Consider the following 20,963-nt stretch of genomic DNA (forward strand, 5'->3'; position numbering starts at 1 on the left):
ACCCACTGCCCCCTACATTGACAATGGAAGGACTTGGGGAGCTCTAGAGGATGCCCAATTTGCCACCCCGAGGTATTGCATCATGAAGTGAGTGAGTCCCCCGCCAGTCATTGTTCCCTAGTCTCTGTCATTAGGCATTGTGCATGTGATCTCGCCACATTAGAGTTTAGTGATATCAATGGATTGTTCTATTAGGAAGGTGGTTATGGACCATGTCTTCCAAGTGAATGAAACTTTGAGCCAGAATTACTTTAAGTTAAAGGATATTTATTCTTCATCACAATCTAAACTTTTTCATGTGGACGATGATTAGGATTACACACAATTTATTACACATGACCCCAGTAATTTTTAAACACCAAATCGGAACAGGAAACCCTTCACAGTTAGAAACAAAGCAAAACATGATTGGAATGAACGTCACTAAATGAAATGAATAACACGCGGCATACATTCTGCAGTAAAAGATTTATGTGTGAGAATACTGTGCCAGGGATGTGATGACTCCACTACGAACAGCTCCCACTCATTGCGCTTAGTAATGAACATATAGTGGCAGCTGATATGAGGCACTTGATAAAGAGCTAAGTACCTTATACAATGCACACTTTTAGTTTATTTATGATTTACGATGTGTGTAGAGTGCCATATGAGTCAATACTCCTGCATCAGAGTGGTGATGTTGAAGGGAACCAGGAATGTTTTCAAGAAGGTGCCACTATAAAGGAGTACAATAGAGTGTCTTTGGCAATTCCCACTTACAACCTGGCTGTGAATACTTGCCAACATGCAATGGTCCTGTTCTTTTAATTTCATTGTGGGACTTGGAGATGCCTCTTTCCCGTTATAAAACCAAGTCTACAAGTACCGCACGAATGAAATGTGCCATGTTATCTTGTGTGGGTTGTATCTAGGCTGCTGAGGAATTAAAAGCCGTATTAATACGGGTTAAAATAAAATTAATTTAATCCCAATGTGTAACTGAGGATGCAGTGAACATGTTAATGAAGTCCTCCGTGAAAAATAACACCACGTCTGGTCGGGCACTGATCTAGAAAATGAAAGTGGAATACCATTTTCATGGCAATGTCGTAAGATGTATGTACAATTTTGAAAATACATTGCCTGTACCTCTGCCATAGAAAAGTTGCAAATGTTACGCCAGATTATGACATGGTGCTGAAAGGAATATGATCCCCTTTGATTGGCTGATTTCAATATTAAATATACCATGTATGCTAATGTAGACTGGCACTATGTTAAAGAGGTCATTGAGACATTTACCTGAAAGAAACAGCAGTAAAATACGTATATTTGCTACTAACAAACATCTGCCTACCAAATATAGGCTATCAGCTCTTAATCATTCATTATTAACTACTGCAAGTACTGAATCTTGTATTTTAAAGAGGCAGTATCATAGATGTTAATGGATTTAAAGCATGCATACAACAAAGTATGATGTCCTCTAGTTTTTCGAGCATTCCGGAACTTCAGCATTCCTGTACTTCTTTTTTATACTGTGGCGTGGCACTCCTTTGGGAATTTTGTGGTGTTTTCGTTAAGAGAAAAAGGCACATCCAGAAGAGATTTGTGAACAGGTATTCCAGAATTTCTATCACTGTAATGACGCTGGCACCGCAAAAAAGGCCCAGCTGGCCACCAACATCAGCTGCAATAAAAATGAAAACTGTATTAAGTTGGCAACTGTGTAACTAAAAGTTAAGAGTTCATTGATATAGAGAACTACAACGAGGTAATTAGAGGCAGCCGTGATGTAATTTCACTGGAATCAAACATGTACTGAAAGTGACATCATATATGACAAGACACATAAGGGGAAACAAGTTATTCAAACATATTTCATCTATCCTAAGGGAGCTGCACTGGCTTTCTCACCTAGCCAGAATACTGCTTAAGACTCCCTGCGTTACCTATAAGGCAAACACTGCTCTCACACCTGCCTATTTAGCTGCAGAGCTCTAGCTTAGTAGGTTGAACTCCTTGAGGAACCAGGCCAATAATAGACTCACGATGAAACTGGCATGCAAAAACTAAAACAGTAAACATGCCTTTTCTTGCTGCCCGTCTGCCTATTGGAAAACAATAAAGGTGGACATTCAATCCGTGCCAGCACCCTTGCTGCACAGGCAGGAAACCAAGACCTCACTCCTTAGTCAATACCTGGTGGCCATCTAGGATCTTGGCATTTCCACATCAGTACCCACCACAATAGGTGGAACATTCCACACCACACATGCGACACCCCTCCTCACCGTAGGGTCCCGTCAGCAACATGTACAGCTCTCTGTTGCTTCCTACCTAAGTGCACGCTAAATAAAGCACAAGTACAAAATACAAAAAGGATCTGTCACAATCTACTCAAATGCCTGAAATTAAGTGACAACACTCCACCAATAACATGATTTCTTGATAAGAGAAGGTATTGCACAGTCTTCCACATTAATAAAATCATAAAAGCAAAACATTCTACAGTAAGTGAAAGACTATGGGCCTCATTAAGACCTGACAGTAGCCGTGCCCTTTTTAAGGGCACGGCTGCCGCCGGTAAAGATTTTTTACTGGGTCCAAGAAAAGGGCAATAACCAGGTTATGCTGACCTTGGCGGACCCGGTAATTGGGTAATTGGGAAGCATGCTAAATGACGGGCCCATTGTTAGCATGCTGGCCCCCTCGCGGGGCCCGCTAAGGACGTCTGGTAAAGCCAGACGTCCAGAGCGGGTCCCACAAGGAGACCTCGTAAGAGGGCATACCGTAATGAACAGTGCCGGTCCCGTATCGGCACCGTTCATTACGCGAGCGCCAGGGTCGTATTGAGGGCCTATGAAATAACCTGGACATCTTAGAGAGGCAAATGTGAAGCCACCATCAATAGGTTTTGCCAAAAGTTACAATGCACAAAATGGCTGACCACATGTTGCTTGCTTCTGCGTGGTTGATGTGGTACACAAAAACACCAGTCTTTCTGACTCAGTAGGTGCTAGACATTTTGAAGACTGTTCCTATGAAAGTTGAATTACCCACTCAGAGGTTTTAAAGGAACCACAGAGGCACACGGAACATGGCCCCTGAGTACATAAAATGATATCTGGATGGGTTCAGACTGAACAAAAAAAAGATTTCAGGATGTAGAAAGCTCTAATTAGTGGTCCTTACTTATGTGATGAGCAAAAATTCCCCGTGGGAGTTTGTGGGGCTTTGCACATTTTGAGATCCAAAATATTTCAAAGTAAAATGTATACTTTCTTTGAAATGGTTTTCACTGGTTTTTAGATTTTCACATAGAGTTCCAGAAGTTGTCATAAATAACTCTTCACCGTTTGCTTATGAATGCCAATTGGAACCTTTACAAACCTTTGCAATTCCTATTGATGTATATATTTGACTATAAAGATATTTAACCAATTTCTACGGTAAATCAAATTACTCTACCTGTTTAGTTATATGTAGAGTGTTTATGGCTTCTTTTGGATGGTGTACAATGACTAGCTTACATATTTTATTGATGTTTCATATCGCACACACTCACAACAGGGTTGTTAGAAAACACTTGGTAGCAAAACAACAGGGACCGAATAGGGTAGGTATCTGAAAAGGTACAAGCTTTTGGGAGATCAGAACGTTCACTGGCTTCTTAAGGTCTGGCAAGTTTTTTATAAACAGGAATGATTTTTAGGTTTCTCCTGAATCTATTCTTATTGGGTTTTGCACAGGTCATTTCAAAGTTTTGGTGTGGAAAATGCTAGGGTCCTAACCCTATGGCATTGTCTTCTGAAACTTGGTGGAGTCAATTGATTCCACCCTGATGACCTGAGATTTTGTGCGGGGAGAGTGGAGTAAGAATGAGTCTGTGTGTATTTGGGACCATTGCTCTGGTTGCATTGGTCTGTCAAACAAAGTAGTTTAAAGTGGAATTCTGAGTTCATAAGGAGCCAGTGGAGGGCCTAGGGGCTTGGAGAAATAGGTGTGTGCATGTTACAGCCCTGGTTCTGACTGGAAACAATTTTCTATGAGCTTCAGTAGGTGGTTTTGGTGTTTAGTGAGCCCTGTGTGCACGCTGTTACAGTAATATAGGCTAGGCAGAGCCATGGCTCTAATTAGCTCTATATTTTATCCAAATGAAGGGGAGGAGGATGGGGCTGAAATGGACACACCTTAGGATTTTCGAACTGTTGGAATTGAGACTGAGCTTGTTATACATTAACTGCTTGTGAACTGCTCATAGACAGGAAGGAGGCACGAAAGGAAGAATTTACCATTTTAAAAAAACGACTGATTTTCAAAACTAACAGCTATGCTATCAGTTAACGATGGTCTACTTTGTCTGAATTAGTAGCTAGATATAGCTAGGTGCAGCTTGTAATAAATCTGTTCTTTTTGGAACACACATTCATGATGTTGTGTACTGAATCTGTGTACAATCTACAATAATTTAAATAGGAACTTCTGCAGAGTAAGGCGTGTTGTGAAGGAAACAGATCAGAAACAGAGACAAACAGATAACACATTCCAGAGGTGAATCCTTAACCTGTTCTGCTATTCCAAAAGCCCCATTCTTCCTATGTCTGATCAAGTAATCTGAAGATTACAAAAGCTTGCACATAAATGACTCCCTTAGCCTAAGGTATTATATATGTATATATACCTTGATTAGCTGAAGTCTTCTAGGTCATCTCTGCTAAGAACCAACCTTTGCATCAAAATCGCTAGTGAAGACTAACAGGATATTTTCTTTTTCAATAATGAGGCATTAAGTGTTGTTCTCACATCTGCAATTAATTGTTTTAAATATTCTAGAACAGACTTAGATCCTATTTCAGAGGCCTAATTATAATTGACAATAATCAGGTAGTTCGTTTTTTTCTCTTTCCAATAACAGTATAAATGAAACAGTGAGTGGCTGTTCACCTGGTTAATTTTGATACCGAGGCCTAGTGAATTACCCAACTGTAACCCTCCCGTCTTTCTGCACCTGATGATATCAATCTCTGGTATGTGGAAGGGTTGGTAACTATTGAAACCAATGTTAGATAATGACCTGTAACAAATAAACATAAACTCCACTCTCATTCAGTATCCCTTCCCTTTTCAAAATATTCAGCCTTGTTTGTGAGTTTGTCACAGTACTTGAATTTGACCTTTGTCACTCAGCTTTTATTATTTTTCTTGAGTTCTCTTTGTTAGAGTTGTCAATGACACACACAATTAAGTCATGGAAGCTTGTCATGGTGGTGCCTGGAAACACTTGTGTATAGGTGTCACACAAATGTCCAATAAATAAATAAATACATTTGTATACCATTATTACAATTATTTGGGGCTTTAGTTGCATCCACTTCCAGGGACTTATGATTGGTGCCAAATAAGGGTGGGTAAACTTGAAAAGTGACCTGCAGCATTTTATGTGTAACAATCCAAAAGTTCAGTTATAGGTAAATTCCATGACACATTTTTGGGGATGAATATCAGAAGCTCCTCTTCACTACACCGCCCCCATTGCCCTCCACACACCCCCAGTACCTCTTCCCCCCACACCCCAGGAATGATTAACACAATATTTTCTATTTCCAGTGCAAAATCGCTTGAAAAAGAAGAAAATAAAGTTGATTAACCTGTGCGCAATGGCAGTAGCCTACCGTCCTTCCCTAATTTCTAATCCCTGGATGAACTCCAAATCCCGCTGAATGAAACTCTGGGAAGTTCTAAAAGTCCATTGGCTTTACAGAACCTAAAATTCAGGTAACATACATTTTTCACAAAGTGTCCTGTTTGCCCCATAGCCCAAAAATGTGTTTCTCCAACTACATTGATTTCTGATGGGCCCTCCTTGTTACCTTTAGTCCCAGCATTGTGGGTGGGGGTTGACAAACCCTTGATTGAACTACTTTTAGAAGGGACACATTAGGAATCAGTATGCCCCTTGGTCCATCAGCATCCTCTGTGAAAGCGGAAATTTACATTTTCAGAGCAATTAGAAGATCATACATCTTGCTCTCTGTCACCCAAGCAGTAAAAAATGTGTCTGTAGTCAATCACTTTGTTTAGTATCTGGATCCTGTGCACAAGAGATGGGGCATTATTGACAGTTTTGTCCTAGAGTAAAAAGAGAAGTGGCTCAGATCTCAATATAAGATCTACGGGCCTGCACTGAATTGGGAGACAATTCAAAATATTGCCAACCAAAAATCTTAAATGAAATGACCATATTACCATATTGCCCACAATCCCCTCATAATACGAATCCACTCAATCACACCTTTGATCTATTAATATATTGTTTGGGATTTAGTTGATGCAATAAAATACATTATAAATAATGCAATGAGGGCTGGGAAAAGTGGTGGGACTGGGCCTCTTACTTTGCAGCTCAGGTCATGAGTAAACAATGGCTTGACCATATCATGATGTTATCCAATGCCCCTAACCTCAGTGTTTATTATTTTCTTTTTACCTTCTAGTTGAGTTTTGTTAGGAGGTTGCTATACCCCTATTTGCCAGAGGCAATGCTTGCCTATCATGAACTGCATAGCACATGTGCGCTCAAACCACTGACTGCAAGTGTTGTGGCCTGCCTGGGTACTGGGGCAAGGCTGTGGAACTGAAACTAACGGATCATGCCGGCTCTATGCGGTGGGCAAAATTAATCTCTCAAAAATGGCAGGAATCATTATGTAGGTGGAGGCCTACACCCCTTGCATGAGGAGGATGGGTCCGGCAGTGCAAGCCAGTGGTAATGTTTAACCAGGACTAAAATACCACCTGGTATCTCTCGCTATGAACACAAATGATGGGCTACTGTTTTTAAATAATTAGGGATATTGATTTAGGTGGGAGGTGGGAAGGTTAAGTGCCTCAGTAGGAATAAGAACAGCAGATATGGAGGTGAGGGGTGGGTTAATCTGTTGGAACTGGATTAACGGCTGGGTTGCTGTCTATTTCTCTTGCAAGCAAATAAACCCTTCTCCTTAATTAATGTTCTGAAATCTAAGCCAATTATTTGACCTTCCCAGATTGGTTCTGTAACTCGGAACTGTTGCACAAGCCTTTAGACGTACATTGTGGGATGTTTTTACCCATGCATCCAAGCCCTACCACAAAACTGTGCATTACTGGCATTGAAAACATCATGATGGCCAGAACTCCCCAGAAAGTGCACAGGGAAGCATGAAGAATCGGCTGCCACCCATTTTTGCCTATGTTTGTGAGCACAGGAGGGCACTGCCTAAAACCACCATTGGGCTACACACATAGTAGCCTGAAACCATTGGGAATGGCAATGCTGATTGCCAAAAGAAACCCAGAGCTGTTGGGAATTCATTTTCTTGATGTCAAAAATTTGCTAAAATCATGGCTCACAAGACCATTCTAAAGATTCAACCTTCTTGTGGGGTGTTCCACATCACCACTCTACTATAAGGATTCCCATCAAAACAATGTTAAGCAAGGATCATATACTATCAAGTAAAATCCCCTTATTGAAATGGAATTAATTCAAGACATATCCCAAAAATGGGTGCAGTACCGGCATTGGACACAAACCGGCGCTAGCGGACTAAACTCTGACTGGGGACCTGTATTGCAGAAGCTAAACAGCATCCCGAGCTGGCTGGGACTTCAAAGGTTTGTTCCCAGGAGGCAGTCTGATTCAATTAAAACAGTTCAAAGGGCCTCTGTCCATGGGAAGCATTCACACCAGCCCTTACCAGCAACAGCCCAGGAGATCACATGGTCATGCTAACCAAATGCAGAGTGGACCCCTGGTCTGCTGACCTCAGTCAACCCAATAGACTCTTTCCATTGAGTCGGGTATGCGGATTTTAGGTGTTTACTGTCAACACACTGCTCTGGGAGAAGCCAGACATGTGATCTCTGACTCACCAAGCTTCTGGGGGCAGACCCAAACACTGAAGTGAAGTAAATTGAAGGCAAATATATGTTTTATAAGAATACTGATAACTAATTGTAACCAGATGACAGAAATGTACAACTTTGGGATCTTTAAAATGACACATTCACTCCCAGTTCAAGACTAGGCTGGTTGCTCTGTGATGTTCTGAGGCAAAACCCCGGGAATTATGAATGCTGCAAACACTGTATTTATGCTAGAGACACGATAACTTAGATTAATATGCTCAGGAAGTGGGTACAGGTCTGTGTAAAGATTTGATGAAAAACCAATGTTGAAAAAGCTACCAAAAATGACAATAAGTTGTCATTTTTGAATGCAAGCTCTTAGAAACATCAGAGTTGGAACAGAGACTACCTTATGTGATTTATGATATGTACATGTAATTTCAACGACGTGTGTATCTGGGAAATATGTTTAGTTATGAAAATGATTTTCTAAAGCAAAAGCAAAGGGGCGTTCCTTCAATAGACTGTAAGACACTGACTCACTCTGACTCACTGCTCCCTTCTCAAATCAGGTCACAGAGAATCCTTGACCTATCAGATCACGAGAGGGTTGGTCATAGAAAGTTAGCATCCACACCCATTTTCAAAAGACATAAAAAGAGCCACTGGAAGCTAGACAGGGACATTCATTTTCCAACCTTCAACTGAATTCATGCGCAGCACGCTGACGGAGAACTCCAGAAACCAGAACTCCAGAGATCCAGACTAACTCCAGAACAAAAACGCCAAAGAGCTGAACTCTTCAGCAGGCCTCAAAATCTTTTGCATACTATTCAACCGCCGGGCTGTGCGGTTTGCTGCTTGCTAAGAGTCCTGTGTATCCAAAACAGAACCAGTACCCAGAAGACAGTGCAGTATCCAGAATCCACTTGATCCAGACCAGCAGAACCAGAGACCCAGACCAGACCGCTGTGAACAGAACCGGTGCCTGATTGACCCGACGAGCAGAGAGAACTACAGCTAAACTTGTTGACCAGATCCGTGATGAGGCCATTCCTTTCAAATTTATAGTGTGAGTACCCAGCTAGAACTGTGCAGAACCCATCTCTTAGCTTAAAATAATCTGATTCAAAACATTTAACCTGTCCAAAACTGCAAACATAGAATCGTGTGTCCCTTCTCCGATTTTAAACCTGTAAAAGTGTCATTTGCCATTTTGAATCATTATTTCATTTCTGAAAAACTACCTTCATAAAATCGTCCGTATCACTTGAACCGTTTGTGGAACGAGATTTAACTTTCATTTGGAAGCTAAGATTCCCAGCTTTCCAACAAGCTCTAAACCGACTTGCTACTCCTCATAGCGCCTCTGTAATTGCGCTCGACGCACTCGGAAAAAAGTGCAGCGATTTGACATTTGCTTCATTTCAACCACGTGTAGAAAGATCTGTCCTTTGCTTCCATTCCTGAAATCTGTTTTCAACCTGATAATCCCTCATTAATCATTGTTAGTGTGGACCTGAACTGATTTAAAGTATCTCTCACTCACCCTGAACCTCTAGAGGGAATTAAAATCAATTTTAGCATATTTCACTCCCTTGCAAATCACCTGAAAGTCTTTTGCCTGTGTTTCAAAATCATCCCTGGTGCTATAAGCTTGCTAGGGGGGAACTGAATTTGTATTGTACTGTGATTGTATTCCTGAAGACTGTGTGTGTTACTTCCATTTCCTTACATTGCATAGGGGGGGAGTGAATTGTCAGAGAAAAAGTGATCATATTATCTTTTGCTGAAATCATATCAAGTTTATTTCTGTACTGCCTTTTATACATCTTTGCATCTCCTTGAAACCATAAAGCATTCCCAGCTACCTTGTTCCTTCCGTACCAACTCCTAAGTAATAAAATAAGTGTGCTAGTATAACATTATCCATTGTTGATCGACATTATACTCATAAGTGTGATATCAAATATTAATTTATTATAAAGTGTGATATATATCTATTGTTTAATTTTTCAAATAAACCTTTTTAATTTGCAAAACAAACCTACTTCTTGGCTCAGTGGGGTCAGGGGGATTCTAAGAGAGGGGCGTTATACAAGGGTTCATCATCCAGATTATAACTTGTCATGAAAATATATAAATAAGGGCTTCCCATGAGCAATCCCAGACAAGGCACTGACTTAGTGGGAATGCTTAATTGGAGTCATTAACACAGTGGGGGCTCGTAGCCGGGGATTCTGGATTAGATCTACCGCTTGTGCAGCTTAATACAGTGTACTAACTGATAGGATACATAAATCCTGTTGGATCACCTCGCTGTGCTACGCTGTGAAAACACCCCTCAAAAAGGAACGCTATCAAGAAACGGTCTGTTTTGCAAAATAAAATACTAACTTTGGTAAGTCAGGAAGGAAATCAATTTCCAGAATGACGACACTGGTAGACATCAAAATAGCCAGAGAACACCTATTACATAAGCTATTTGTGAGAGGTGAGTGGGCTCATCAGGACCAGGCGGTCTGGTTGCAGGCAATCGCACCCCAGATCACTGAAACAGGGTCAGATATATGGAGAGATCAGGGTCCCTTACATGTGGCCCTGAGTGAACTATATATGGCCCCTGAGGCCAAGGATGAGCACAACAAGATTGCCAGGGTAGTGGCATATTTATATTTATATATGGGAGCCATGCAGGACAAATGTGCTGAAGGCCAAGATCTGGCGAGTAGGCAACTGCTGCCATTACAGGAGGCCCAATCTGATCTGGACTCTTCTGAGCAGAGGCTGCACAGAAGCCAGGAGTCCAAAAATGAGAGTAGACAGTACATCATTAAAATAAAGGAGGATATGGATATCCTGCAATAGGAAAAGGCTGACCAGGATACCAGAATTCTGGCCTTGCAGAAGGAGCACCAAGACAGTTTGGACTCCTTACTGCAGAGCCAGAAAAAGCTGGAGCAACAGATCAATTTCAACAGGGCGTGCACAGAGCAGGTAGCCACCCTGCAAATCCAACTAGACACAGAGAAAGAGGAAAGCAATAAATTGATTTTGAAAGACCTGGATACCCAGGCAGAGTTTGATGAAGAGCGCCAGAAAGCTGGTGCCCTTCAACGGCAGAGGGACGACCTGGCGGCACAGATGCAGGCTCTTACTCAGGAAAGGGATACCTTATTCCAGGAAGTCTGCAACTTAAAAGGGAAAATGGAAGAAAATCACATGGCCCTCCGGGGACTGGGTGACCTCCAAAAAGAGCACCACGACTTGTTAGAGCACACCAGGAGGGTGCAAGATGCTCTGACAAGAAAGGAGCAGGCCGGTAGGGATGGTACCCAGGAGGTAACCACCCTGCAGCAAAGACTGGCCCAGTATTCCAGGACCAATCAGGAGGCGCAGAGAGAAAATGAGGCTCTCTGTCAGCACAATGATAGGCTCCAGCAACAGGTAGCCATGCAGGAGAGACTGATAGAGTCTAGTAAGGCCTTAACTGAGGAACTGAAAGCGCAGTCTCTTGCATTGCAACAGGGAGCAGGGGCTGACAGAGATGAAGTTCGCTGGGAAAGGGAAACACCTGAGCATAACCTCAGGAGCCCTAGGCCTTCATCTCTCCCAGTCCTTGGACTCTGCCACCCCCATGTGCCCTGGCGCACATGAGCACAGGGCCACAGGGATGGCAGATTACTATCCAGCCAAAAGTATGGGGCTTATAGGCCAGCACCGTCCGTGAATGGAGGGGCGGGCATCCGGGTATGGGCACCCCAGCACAGCGCAATTTAGTGGGGAACCCCAGGAAAGTAGGTCCACTAAGGGCATCCTAAAAACCTCTGCCCAGTTAGGTCAGTGGGGGGGTACCCATCAAATCCTGGCAGCAAGGGGGGATCTGAAGACTCCTCTGAGCGTCCCAGGACACAGGAGACTAGGTCCCCACATTCTGCCAGACATTCCCAGGCTCGCAGAATCCGGGAAAACCTGGAAGATCAGACGGGCACCTCCGGGAGCAATGCCTCTGAGTCAGAGGATGAGTGGACCAGGGTTACCCGAACCAAATAGGCCAATAAGGAAAAAAAAGGGCCTTGCTTAAGGACCCCTTAAAGCAGGTCAAGGCAATAAGGAGTGTCATCACCCCTTATCACAAGAACGCCAAGTATTCTGTTTGGGAACACTTGGAGCTTTATGAGCAAATTATGGAGACTTTCCATTTGAAGGACAGCAGTAGCTGCATCCAGTACATCAAATGGACATTCTCCCCAGAATACTCCAGTTTCATTGCGGGGCTGGAGGACCAAAATCATTCAAGATGGTCCACCTATAGGGCGGCCATCTTGAAACATTTTTCTGTTCATAGAAATCCTCAAGAGGCTCGCAAGGCAGCCTACAATTTGCAATGTGGGGAGGATCAGGCCCCACAAGAATTTGTGCAGGAGTTAAAGCGTGCTTTTGCACAGACTACCAAAAGGGTGCGCACAGACAGTAAGGAATTTGTTAATACGTTTTTCCATGCCTTACCCAAATACATAATGACCGAGCTCGTGAGAGATTTTCACGAGAAAAGATATTTAGACTGGGTCATTGAGCAAGCCACCCGCATCTATGAGGTGCAGAAACCGGTGGAAAATAAGAATCAGCCCAAACCCCCCAAAACCAACAGCACCCCTGCTGCTGCCAAGGTGGCAGAGGTAAAGGTTGCCCCCGTTTTAGATTTGGAGATGGGGGGGCCTAAAAACCTGCCTGCACCAAATAATTCTAAGCCCAGAAGGCCTTCGGGCCAGTCACAGACAGGGAGTCAAGGAGGTGGTCCCACAAATGGGGCCCCTCACTCCCCTGATTATGTAAGTCCCTGTTACAAGGGAAACCAACCCATCCTGGGTTATGTGTGGACTCCTCCGGCGCAAGGGGGGGTCCAACCAAGCGCCCAACCCAGGGAACTTCCCTCCACACTTCCCCCAGGAGGGCAGAAATTCACCAAATCCCGGGCAGAACTTGTTCCCCAGGTATCAACCCAACTTCCAGCCCCAAAATCATCCATCCTTCTTTCCCCAATTCCCTGAGCCCAGACAACCTAATCCGGGAGAGGGGAGGCCAAGGGTGGAGGGGTACCCAAATCTTCCCAATCTGGGGTACTACCAGAGAAGGGATAGCTACCCTTCCCAGGATCAGCCCAGGGGAGAAAACAGAACCCTGTATCAGCCTGAGCGGGTTTCACAGTTCGAGCGCCAGGTCCAAAATATGGCACGGGATCTGGGTCACATACTGAGGGCTCAACAGAACCCTCAGATAAGCATGCCTCTGCAGAATGCCCCAAACTCTGGGCCTGGTGCTCCAGAACAATAACGGGGGCAGCACCCCGATAACCCACCGGTTCCCAGGGATGAGGCACAAGGGGAAGGGGGGTGTAAAGCCTTGAAGAAAGATTCCTTCCCCACTTTTAAACAGCCCCTGGAAACCCAGGAGCCAGAAAGAAAATCTCCTACCCCTGAAAGTCTGCCACCCAAGGAGCAAAGAGGAGGTAGGAGAAACAAAGGACCCAAACAGACCCATTTTGTGGAGGAGGTACAGGTGTTCAAATTTGAGGGAGAGGGATCCTCAGAGGATCCTGGGAAAAGGATCTTCTCCTTCAGAGATGGGGGAACTCCTCCCAAGGAAAAATGGGTCCCAAGGGATTCCAACCTAGACTGGGTAGATGTGGGGATTGAGCTGTCGCCGCCCATCATTCTATCCCAGAACCAACAAGACCGAAAACCCCTGGTTCAAACCCATCCTGGTGACTGCCTCCAAAAAGGGGGGGCGGCCCAGAACCGGAACCAGGGGAACCCAAAACCGCATCAATAGACTGGGTAGATGTGGGGATTGAGCTGTCGCCGCCCATCATCCTATCCCAGAACCAACAGCATCAAAATCCCTGGGTTCAAACCCATTCTGGTGACTGCCTCCAAAAAGGGGGGGGCGGCCCAGGACCGGAACCAGGGGAACTTGAATATCCTCTTTCAAGTTGCCAACTTTTTCTTGCAGATTCCCATGACTATCCACAGAATTCTGCCCAAATCTCTTCCCTCTCAATGTCCAAAACCAGAAAGTTAGCCCACCAGTTGTTCAAAAATGTCCATTATCTGTGCCCCCTTGAGGAGAAGGAGGGAAGATATTATGCCCCGGTACAAGTACAGGGGCAGGGTACAATGTTGGCACTGGTGGACACTGGATCCCAAGCTACCCTGCTGTCCAGAAGGGCCTTTGACGAACTAAATGCAGGAAGGGGGGAGAATTACCGTATTCCTCTCACCTCTCTTCCTGGACAACTGCAGAACTTTGACGGGAAGGAAATTCCCGTCGAGGGGACTGCAGTTTTGGACATCAAAATTGGGCGACACAAGGTGAAACACCCGGTCATAGTAGTGACTCCAGAGGGCACCCCTTGTTTACTAGGGAATGACCTCCTGAGAAGGTTGTCACCCCTAATAGATTGCGTAAACAGGGTCCTCTGGACCCAGACTAGCCAACCAATAAAACTAAAACAGAGTGTCAACCATGTTAGTTTAAACGGCACATGCCACATGGTTGAACAAAAATCTGACCAAGTAGAATTTCACTTCCAGAATAGCCAGATTCCAGATGTGACAGAAATAGCAGTAGGACAACAGATTGGTGATGGGGGGTCCTCTCTATTTCTGAAAATCAACCTTCCCTCCAATTTAAGGTGGTATTCCACACTGGAAGGAGATACTCTGAAATTCTTTACTAATCCACAATCAGAAACTCCCACTCCTATAGTCCAGAAAGATGTGAAATCAGCTCAGAGCCTGGCTGATATTCAGCAAATTGGAGAGCAGTTGTTCATCCCTGTTCAGTTAAATGATAGGAAGGACTCTGTCTCGCCCGAGTGTGTGTGAACAACGGTAAGAGCTTCATCAGCGAAGCCATGTTCCGCCAACTCCCAAAAGATCCAGCCATTCCCACATTCAAACTGGTAGACAAATGGGAAATGTACCTGGAAGCACCTAATTCCAAACATCTCCTGCCAAGCAGGTGTATGCTAAAAATCTCCATTGGCAACAAGAGCATAGTCCATAATTGTTGGGTCGTGCGAGACGTCACTGCCGCCTTTTACTTAGGCAGTGATATTCTCAATCGCTTTGCCATTAGTTTGGACCTAATAAACTTCAAAGCTTGGGCCTGATTAGCGAATAATCCCGTGGGCTTTGATGATCCAGAAAAAGCATTTAGGTCAGCTCAATTGCTACCGTATGCAGTTGAAATTCAGATCAAAGAGGAAGTCACCATACCAGAAAGGACCCGACAATTCTCCCTGGGAGTGAAAGTTAAAATAGGACAAAAATTGAAAAACCCTGATGCTTATATTCATCTAAATGCTTCCCTCCAACAGCAAGGGTTGGGGGTAAACCCAACACCATTAGTCAATATAGAACATGACACCATTCCACTAGAGGTGGATAACAGCGACTTAAAGAGTATTACTCTAGCCGCAGGCACCATTATTGGAATGGCGGTTGATGACCACCATTTCTCCATTGATTTAGGAAATGAACTGTTAGGACCAATCCCCAAGGACTATTTTTACAGTGACCGTGATGACAATACAACACCAGACAGGATCTTTACCCGGCATGGGGGGAACTTCCTGGTGTACACTTCTTGCCCTTATGGTAGGGAAGATGTGACTTGTGACTTCAGAGGGGATGAGGTGATTTTCCAGGTCCATGAGGGCTGCCTTTCCCACCTGAAGCCTCCGGTCCAAATCAGCACTCTGGCCAGGGACTTCTCCACCCAGCTGGAGGAGGCCGCTGAGATAGCAAAACCAGAAATCTTTCCAGGCTTCAGGCAGATGGTGGAAGAGATTCAACCTAGCTGATGCCTGCGTGACTCTGGAACAGAAGCAAAAGTTGAAACAAGTTTTCTTGGATTTCCAAGATCTCTTTGCGGTAGACTCATATGACTGTGGTCACAGGTATTCACTGCAATAGACCTGACCAATGGATACTGGACTGTGCCTGTCAGTAGGGAGGACCAATACAAGCTGGCTTTTACCTTCGGGGGCCAGCAGTACACATGGACCCGGACTCCCTTCGGATACCTCAACTCCGGCAATGAGTTCAACATTTTCCTACATAAGGCCATGCCCGACCTGGGTGCGAGGGGTAACCTGGCTTATGTGGATGATGTCCTCATCAAAAGTTCATCTGTGGAAGAACACATAGCGGAGATCCGTTATGTTCTGACACAGTTGAGGGCCGCCGGAGCAAAACTTTCCTTTCAGAAAGCACAGTAGTGTAGAACCCGTGTTAATTTCTTGGGGCATGAGATTACTCCTCAGGGTCTCTGTCCCTAGGAAAAGAAAGTGGAAGCACTTCAGAAACTGAAAGACCCCACAACTCTGCGGGAACTAAGGAGCCTCCTTGGACTGACTAATTACAGCAGAAAGTTCATTGAGGGCTATGCAGAGATCACCGGACCCCTGATTCATCTCTTGAAGGGGGGGGGTAAATTGGGAATGGGGTCCAGAACAATCCGAGGCAGTAAGACACTCAAAATAAGCCTCTCACTAGTGCCCTGCCTAGCTTACCCTGTCAGAAACAAGGAGTTTTTCCTGGAGACAGGGTTCTCTAATACGTGCTTGTTGGCAGTATTATAACAAAAGCATGACAAGGTCAATAAAGTAATCTCTTATGCGAGCAAAACTTTATCCTCTGTGGAGGAAAAATTCAACGATTGTGAGAAGGCACTCCTGGGCATTGAAGAATTACCGCCCGTTCATCCAGGGGGAACACATCATAGTGGAGACTCCACACCAGCCTTTGCAATATCTCCAAAGTGACAGAATCCGAGCCGGAAATGTGAGTAACTCCCGAATTACTTCCTGGATTCTGTCAATGCAAGGCTTTCCTGTGGAGGTCAGATACGGCCAAAACAAGAAGAGTCCCCTCGCGCAAGGTCTGGCTGACTTGCATGATTGTGCCAGAGAAAACTGTCTCGAGGACGAAAGTCTAAAAATGAAGGACAACATGGAGGCATACCTTAATTCCCCACACAAGTCTTTGAAGAGGACAAGTGTGAGGGAATGCCCACTGTCTATGTGGATGGATGCTCTTACCATGTTGTCAACAACGGGGAAAAAGAACTGGTGGCCGGCGTAGGGAATGCGTGGGTGAATGAGTCTCCAGAACCCTCTGCTGGGTACAAAATCGGTCCCCAAAGTAGTCAAGTAGTAGAGTTGATGGCTGTGCATCAAGCCATCCTCACTGCTGTCCAACATAAACTCCACAAACTGGTCATAATCACAGATTCGAATTATGTACGGAACGGGTTCGTGGAGCACCTGGTCAATTGGAAAACCAGAGGCATGCTATGTGCTAACAACAAACCCTTGAAACAAGGGAAGTTGATCCAAAACCTTGATGATCTGGTCACCTTGAATGGGATGACCATCTATTGGAAAAAGATCAAGGGTCATTCCAAAGTAGAGGGACCAGACAAAACTGAGAATGACTTAGCTGATCAGCTGGCCAAAACCGGGGCCATCCAAGGGGATCTAATAGAAATAGAGTCCATGTTTGGGGAAATCCAGGTCACTGCTATCACTAGGTCCCAGACAAATGCTCACAACAATCTTTCAACTGCACAATGGTGTAAGGAGACCCCTGATGCTGATTTAATTACGGCTCAGAAGGGGGATCCAATAATTGGTAAGTTTTTCCAACACATTGAGGACCCTGAGAACTTTCCCCTGACGGATACCGATTACATTGGGAAGGGGGACCTTAGAGTGTTGATGAAATGTCCAAAAATGTTCCGAATCCAAGATGGCTTGTTGGTAAGGAAATCCCAAGCTGGCCATGATCAGTGGGTGGTCCCTACCTCATTCCGAAGCCTGATGTTAAGTCACGCTCATGATGCAGCCACCGCCGGTCATAGGGGGTTTCATACAACACTTGAGATCTTAAGAGAGGTTGCTTACTGGCCACACATGGGGCAGGACCTCGACCAATACTTGAAGGGGTGTCTTGTGTGTGCACAATTTCAGCCAACATCTCTCACACACCGGGCGCCTCTCCAAAAGAGGGGGATGACACTGCCATGGTCAGATTTGCAAATCGACTTCATAGGCCTCGTGATTCGCTCGTCTAGGGGGAATAAGTACATGTTGATGGTCACATGCCTATTTACCAAATGGGTGGAATGTCTCCCGGCCCCAAACTGCAAGGCAGAAACAGCAGCTGCCCTGATGATCAACCACATCTTTTCACGTTTTGGTCTACCCCAAAGGATTGAGTCAGACAGAGGTAGCCACTTCACCAGTGAAGTGATGACAAAGATGTGGGAGATACTATGGGTCAAAAGGAAGCCACACATTGCTTACCGACCAGCTTCTGGGGCAGTAGAACGCTATAACCGAACCATTGTGAGCATCTTAAAAAAGTTTGTGGCAGATTCTGGGCCAAGTTGGGATATCCGATTACCTCTGGTCCTAATGGCCATCAGATCTACCCCTTCATCTGCAACCAAAATGTCACCATTTGAGTTGATGACTGGACGCAAGATGGTGCTTCCCCAGCATTTGCTCTACAGGACCCAAGAGCAGACGTTGATCAATGCCTCCACAACTCATATGTATGTGGAGAATTTGAGGAAACACCTCCAACATGCTTTTGCCTATGCTCAGCGGAATCTAGAAAGATCAGCTGATAGCATGAAAACTCACTATGATTTGAAAACCACCAGGAAGGAATATAAGGTGGGGGACCGGGTCTATCTATACAATTTCCAAAGGAACCAGGCCAAACAGCGAAACTTTTTGCCCACATGGAAGGGACCCTTTGAAATTATAGACAAGATCTCCCCAGTTGCATACAAGATCTGCATCCCCAAAGGTAGTTTGGCAGAAGGGGAAGACAAGTGGGTCCATATAAATCAGTTAAAGTGTTGCCCTCCCAGGCACACCCTGCAGCAATTGGAGGAGTCCTCTGCAATACCAGAGGAGGCGACTCCAGAGTAATTCAGTTCCAAACCTAAAATATTACACATATCAAAAATATAGCAACATAATGTAAATGTCTCCTAATTATATCCTGTTTTTAAAATAAGACTGCAAAATGTATCCTGATGTATAAAATGTATCTGTTCGCCACACCATTAATGGTGGTGGAAAAATGTCTAGGAATGTGTATTGCCGCTTTTCTTTGTCATCCTAGGAGAAAGAAAACCCGGAGACTGACCACGGAAGACGACCTGGAGACCGGGAGCAAAGATCTGAGGGGCCCGGGGTACCGCCCAATACTCCCATCAGGACCGGCAAGGAGAACCGATCGATCCATCCTGATGGAGGAAAAGATGCTGAACTTTGTCATCTGTGGAATCGAAAGAAGATGATGCGGACATCCCAGATCTTGCGACTTCCATCAGTGAAAGATCAAAATGGCCATCGCAAGAGGGGGGGCTTGTGGGATGTTTTTACCCATGCATCCAAGCCCTACCACAAAACAATGCATTACTGGCATTGAAAACATCATGATGGCCAGAACTTCCCAGAAAGTGCACAGGGAAACATGAAGAATAGGCTGCCACCCATTTTTGCCTATGTTTGTGAGCACAGGAGGGCACTGCCTAAAACCACCATTGGGCTACACACACAGTAGCCTGAAACCATTGGGAATGGCAATGCTGATTGCCAAAAGCAACCCAGAGCTGATGTCAAAAATTTGCTAATATCATGGCTCACAAGACCACTCTACAGATTCAACCTTCTTGTGGGGTGTTCCACATCACCACTCTACTGTAAGGATTGCCATCAAAACAATGTTAAGCAAGGATCATATACTATCAAGTAAAATCCCCTTTTTGAAATGGAATTAATTCAAGACAGATCCCAAAAATGGGTGCAGTACCGGCATTGGACACATACCGGCGCTAGCGGTCTAAACTCTGACTGGGGACCTGTATTGCAGAAGCTAAACAGCATCCCGAGCTAGCTGGGACTTCAAAGGTTTGTTCCCAGGAGGCAGTCTGATTCAATTAAAACAGTTCAAAGGGCCTCTGTCCATGGGAAGCATTCACACCAGCCCTTACCAGCAACAGCCCAGGAGATCACATGGTCATGCTAACCAAATGCAGAGTGGACCCCTGGTCTGCTGACCTCAGTCAACACAGTAGACTCTTTCCATTGAATAGGGTATGCAGATTTTAGGTGTTTACTGTCAACACACTGCTCTGGGAGAAGCCAGACATGTGATCTCTGACTCACCAAGCTCGGGTGGCGGACCCAAACACTGAAGTGAAGTGAATTGAAGGCAAATATATGTTTTATAAGAATACTGATAACTAATTGTAACCAGATGACAGAAATGTACAACTTTGGGATCTTTAAAATGACACATTCACTCCCAGTTCAAGACTAGGCTGGTCGCTCTGTGATGTTCTGAGGCAAAACCCCTGGAATTATGAATGCTGCAAACACTGTATTTATGCTAGAGACACGATAACTTAGATTAATATGCTCAGGAAGAGGGTACAGGTCTGTGTAAAGATTTGATGAAAAACCAATGTTGCAAAAGCTACTAAAAATGAAAATAAGTTATCATTTTTGAATGCAAGCTCTTAGAAACATCAGAGTTGGAACGGAGACTAGCTTATGTGATATATGATATTTACATATAATGTCAACGACGTTTGTATCTGGGAAACATGTTTAGTCAAATGCAGGAAAATGTTCCTTCCAGTGAAAAGTATAAGAAAGTGTTGTTGATTACATGATGACTCATGTGCGAGATGGCCATGGTCAATTAGTGGCATCGAAGATATTATTGTCACTTTTTGTCAGGATTTACCATAACCAGGCTATCTTTTGTGAAAAAAAACAAAAGATGATTATGTTGTTGAATAACTAATGGTTGTCCCTGAATTCTTTGAAATGGTTCAAGAATACTGTAGGCATTTCACCATTTGCCTTCAGAATAATAGGGTTGTAAGTCTAAATACCACCCATTAAAAGATGCATACCAAAGAAGATGCATTTATTACGCCTTCAACATGTGGGAAATTTGCCATTTCAGGGGATTTACCCCACAGGCCCCATGCCC

At 44.4% G+C, this 20,963-nt stretch overlaps 1 protein-coding gene across 1 annotated transcript in view; it reads right to left on the reverse strand.

Moving 5' to 3' along the window:
* Positions 1–271: 271 nt before the first annotated feature.
* The window catches only part of ASIC5 (acid sensing ion channel subunit family member 5), a 593,203-nt gene continuing 572,511 nt past the window's right edge, over positions 272–20,963 (reverse strand). Inside the window, exon 10 of the mRNA XM_069630322.1 lies at positions 272–1,672. Coding sequence (XP_069486423.1) covers positions 1,494–1,672 — 179 coding nt within the window. The 3' untranslated portion in view covers positions 272–1,493. The remainder of the gene's footprint in view (positions 1,673–20,963) is intronic.

The sequence above is a fragment of the Ambystoma mexicanum genome, chromosome 6q, assembly GCF_040938575.1.
Source record: "Ambystoma mexicanum isolate Mex_15411 chromosome 6q, UKY_AmexF1_1, whole genome shotgun sequence".
NCBI classification, from domain to species: Eukaryota; Metazoa; Chordata; class Amphibia; order Caudata; family Ambystomatidae; genus Ambystoma; species Ambystoma mexicanum.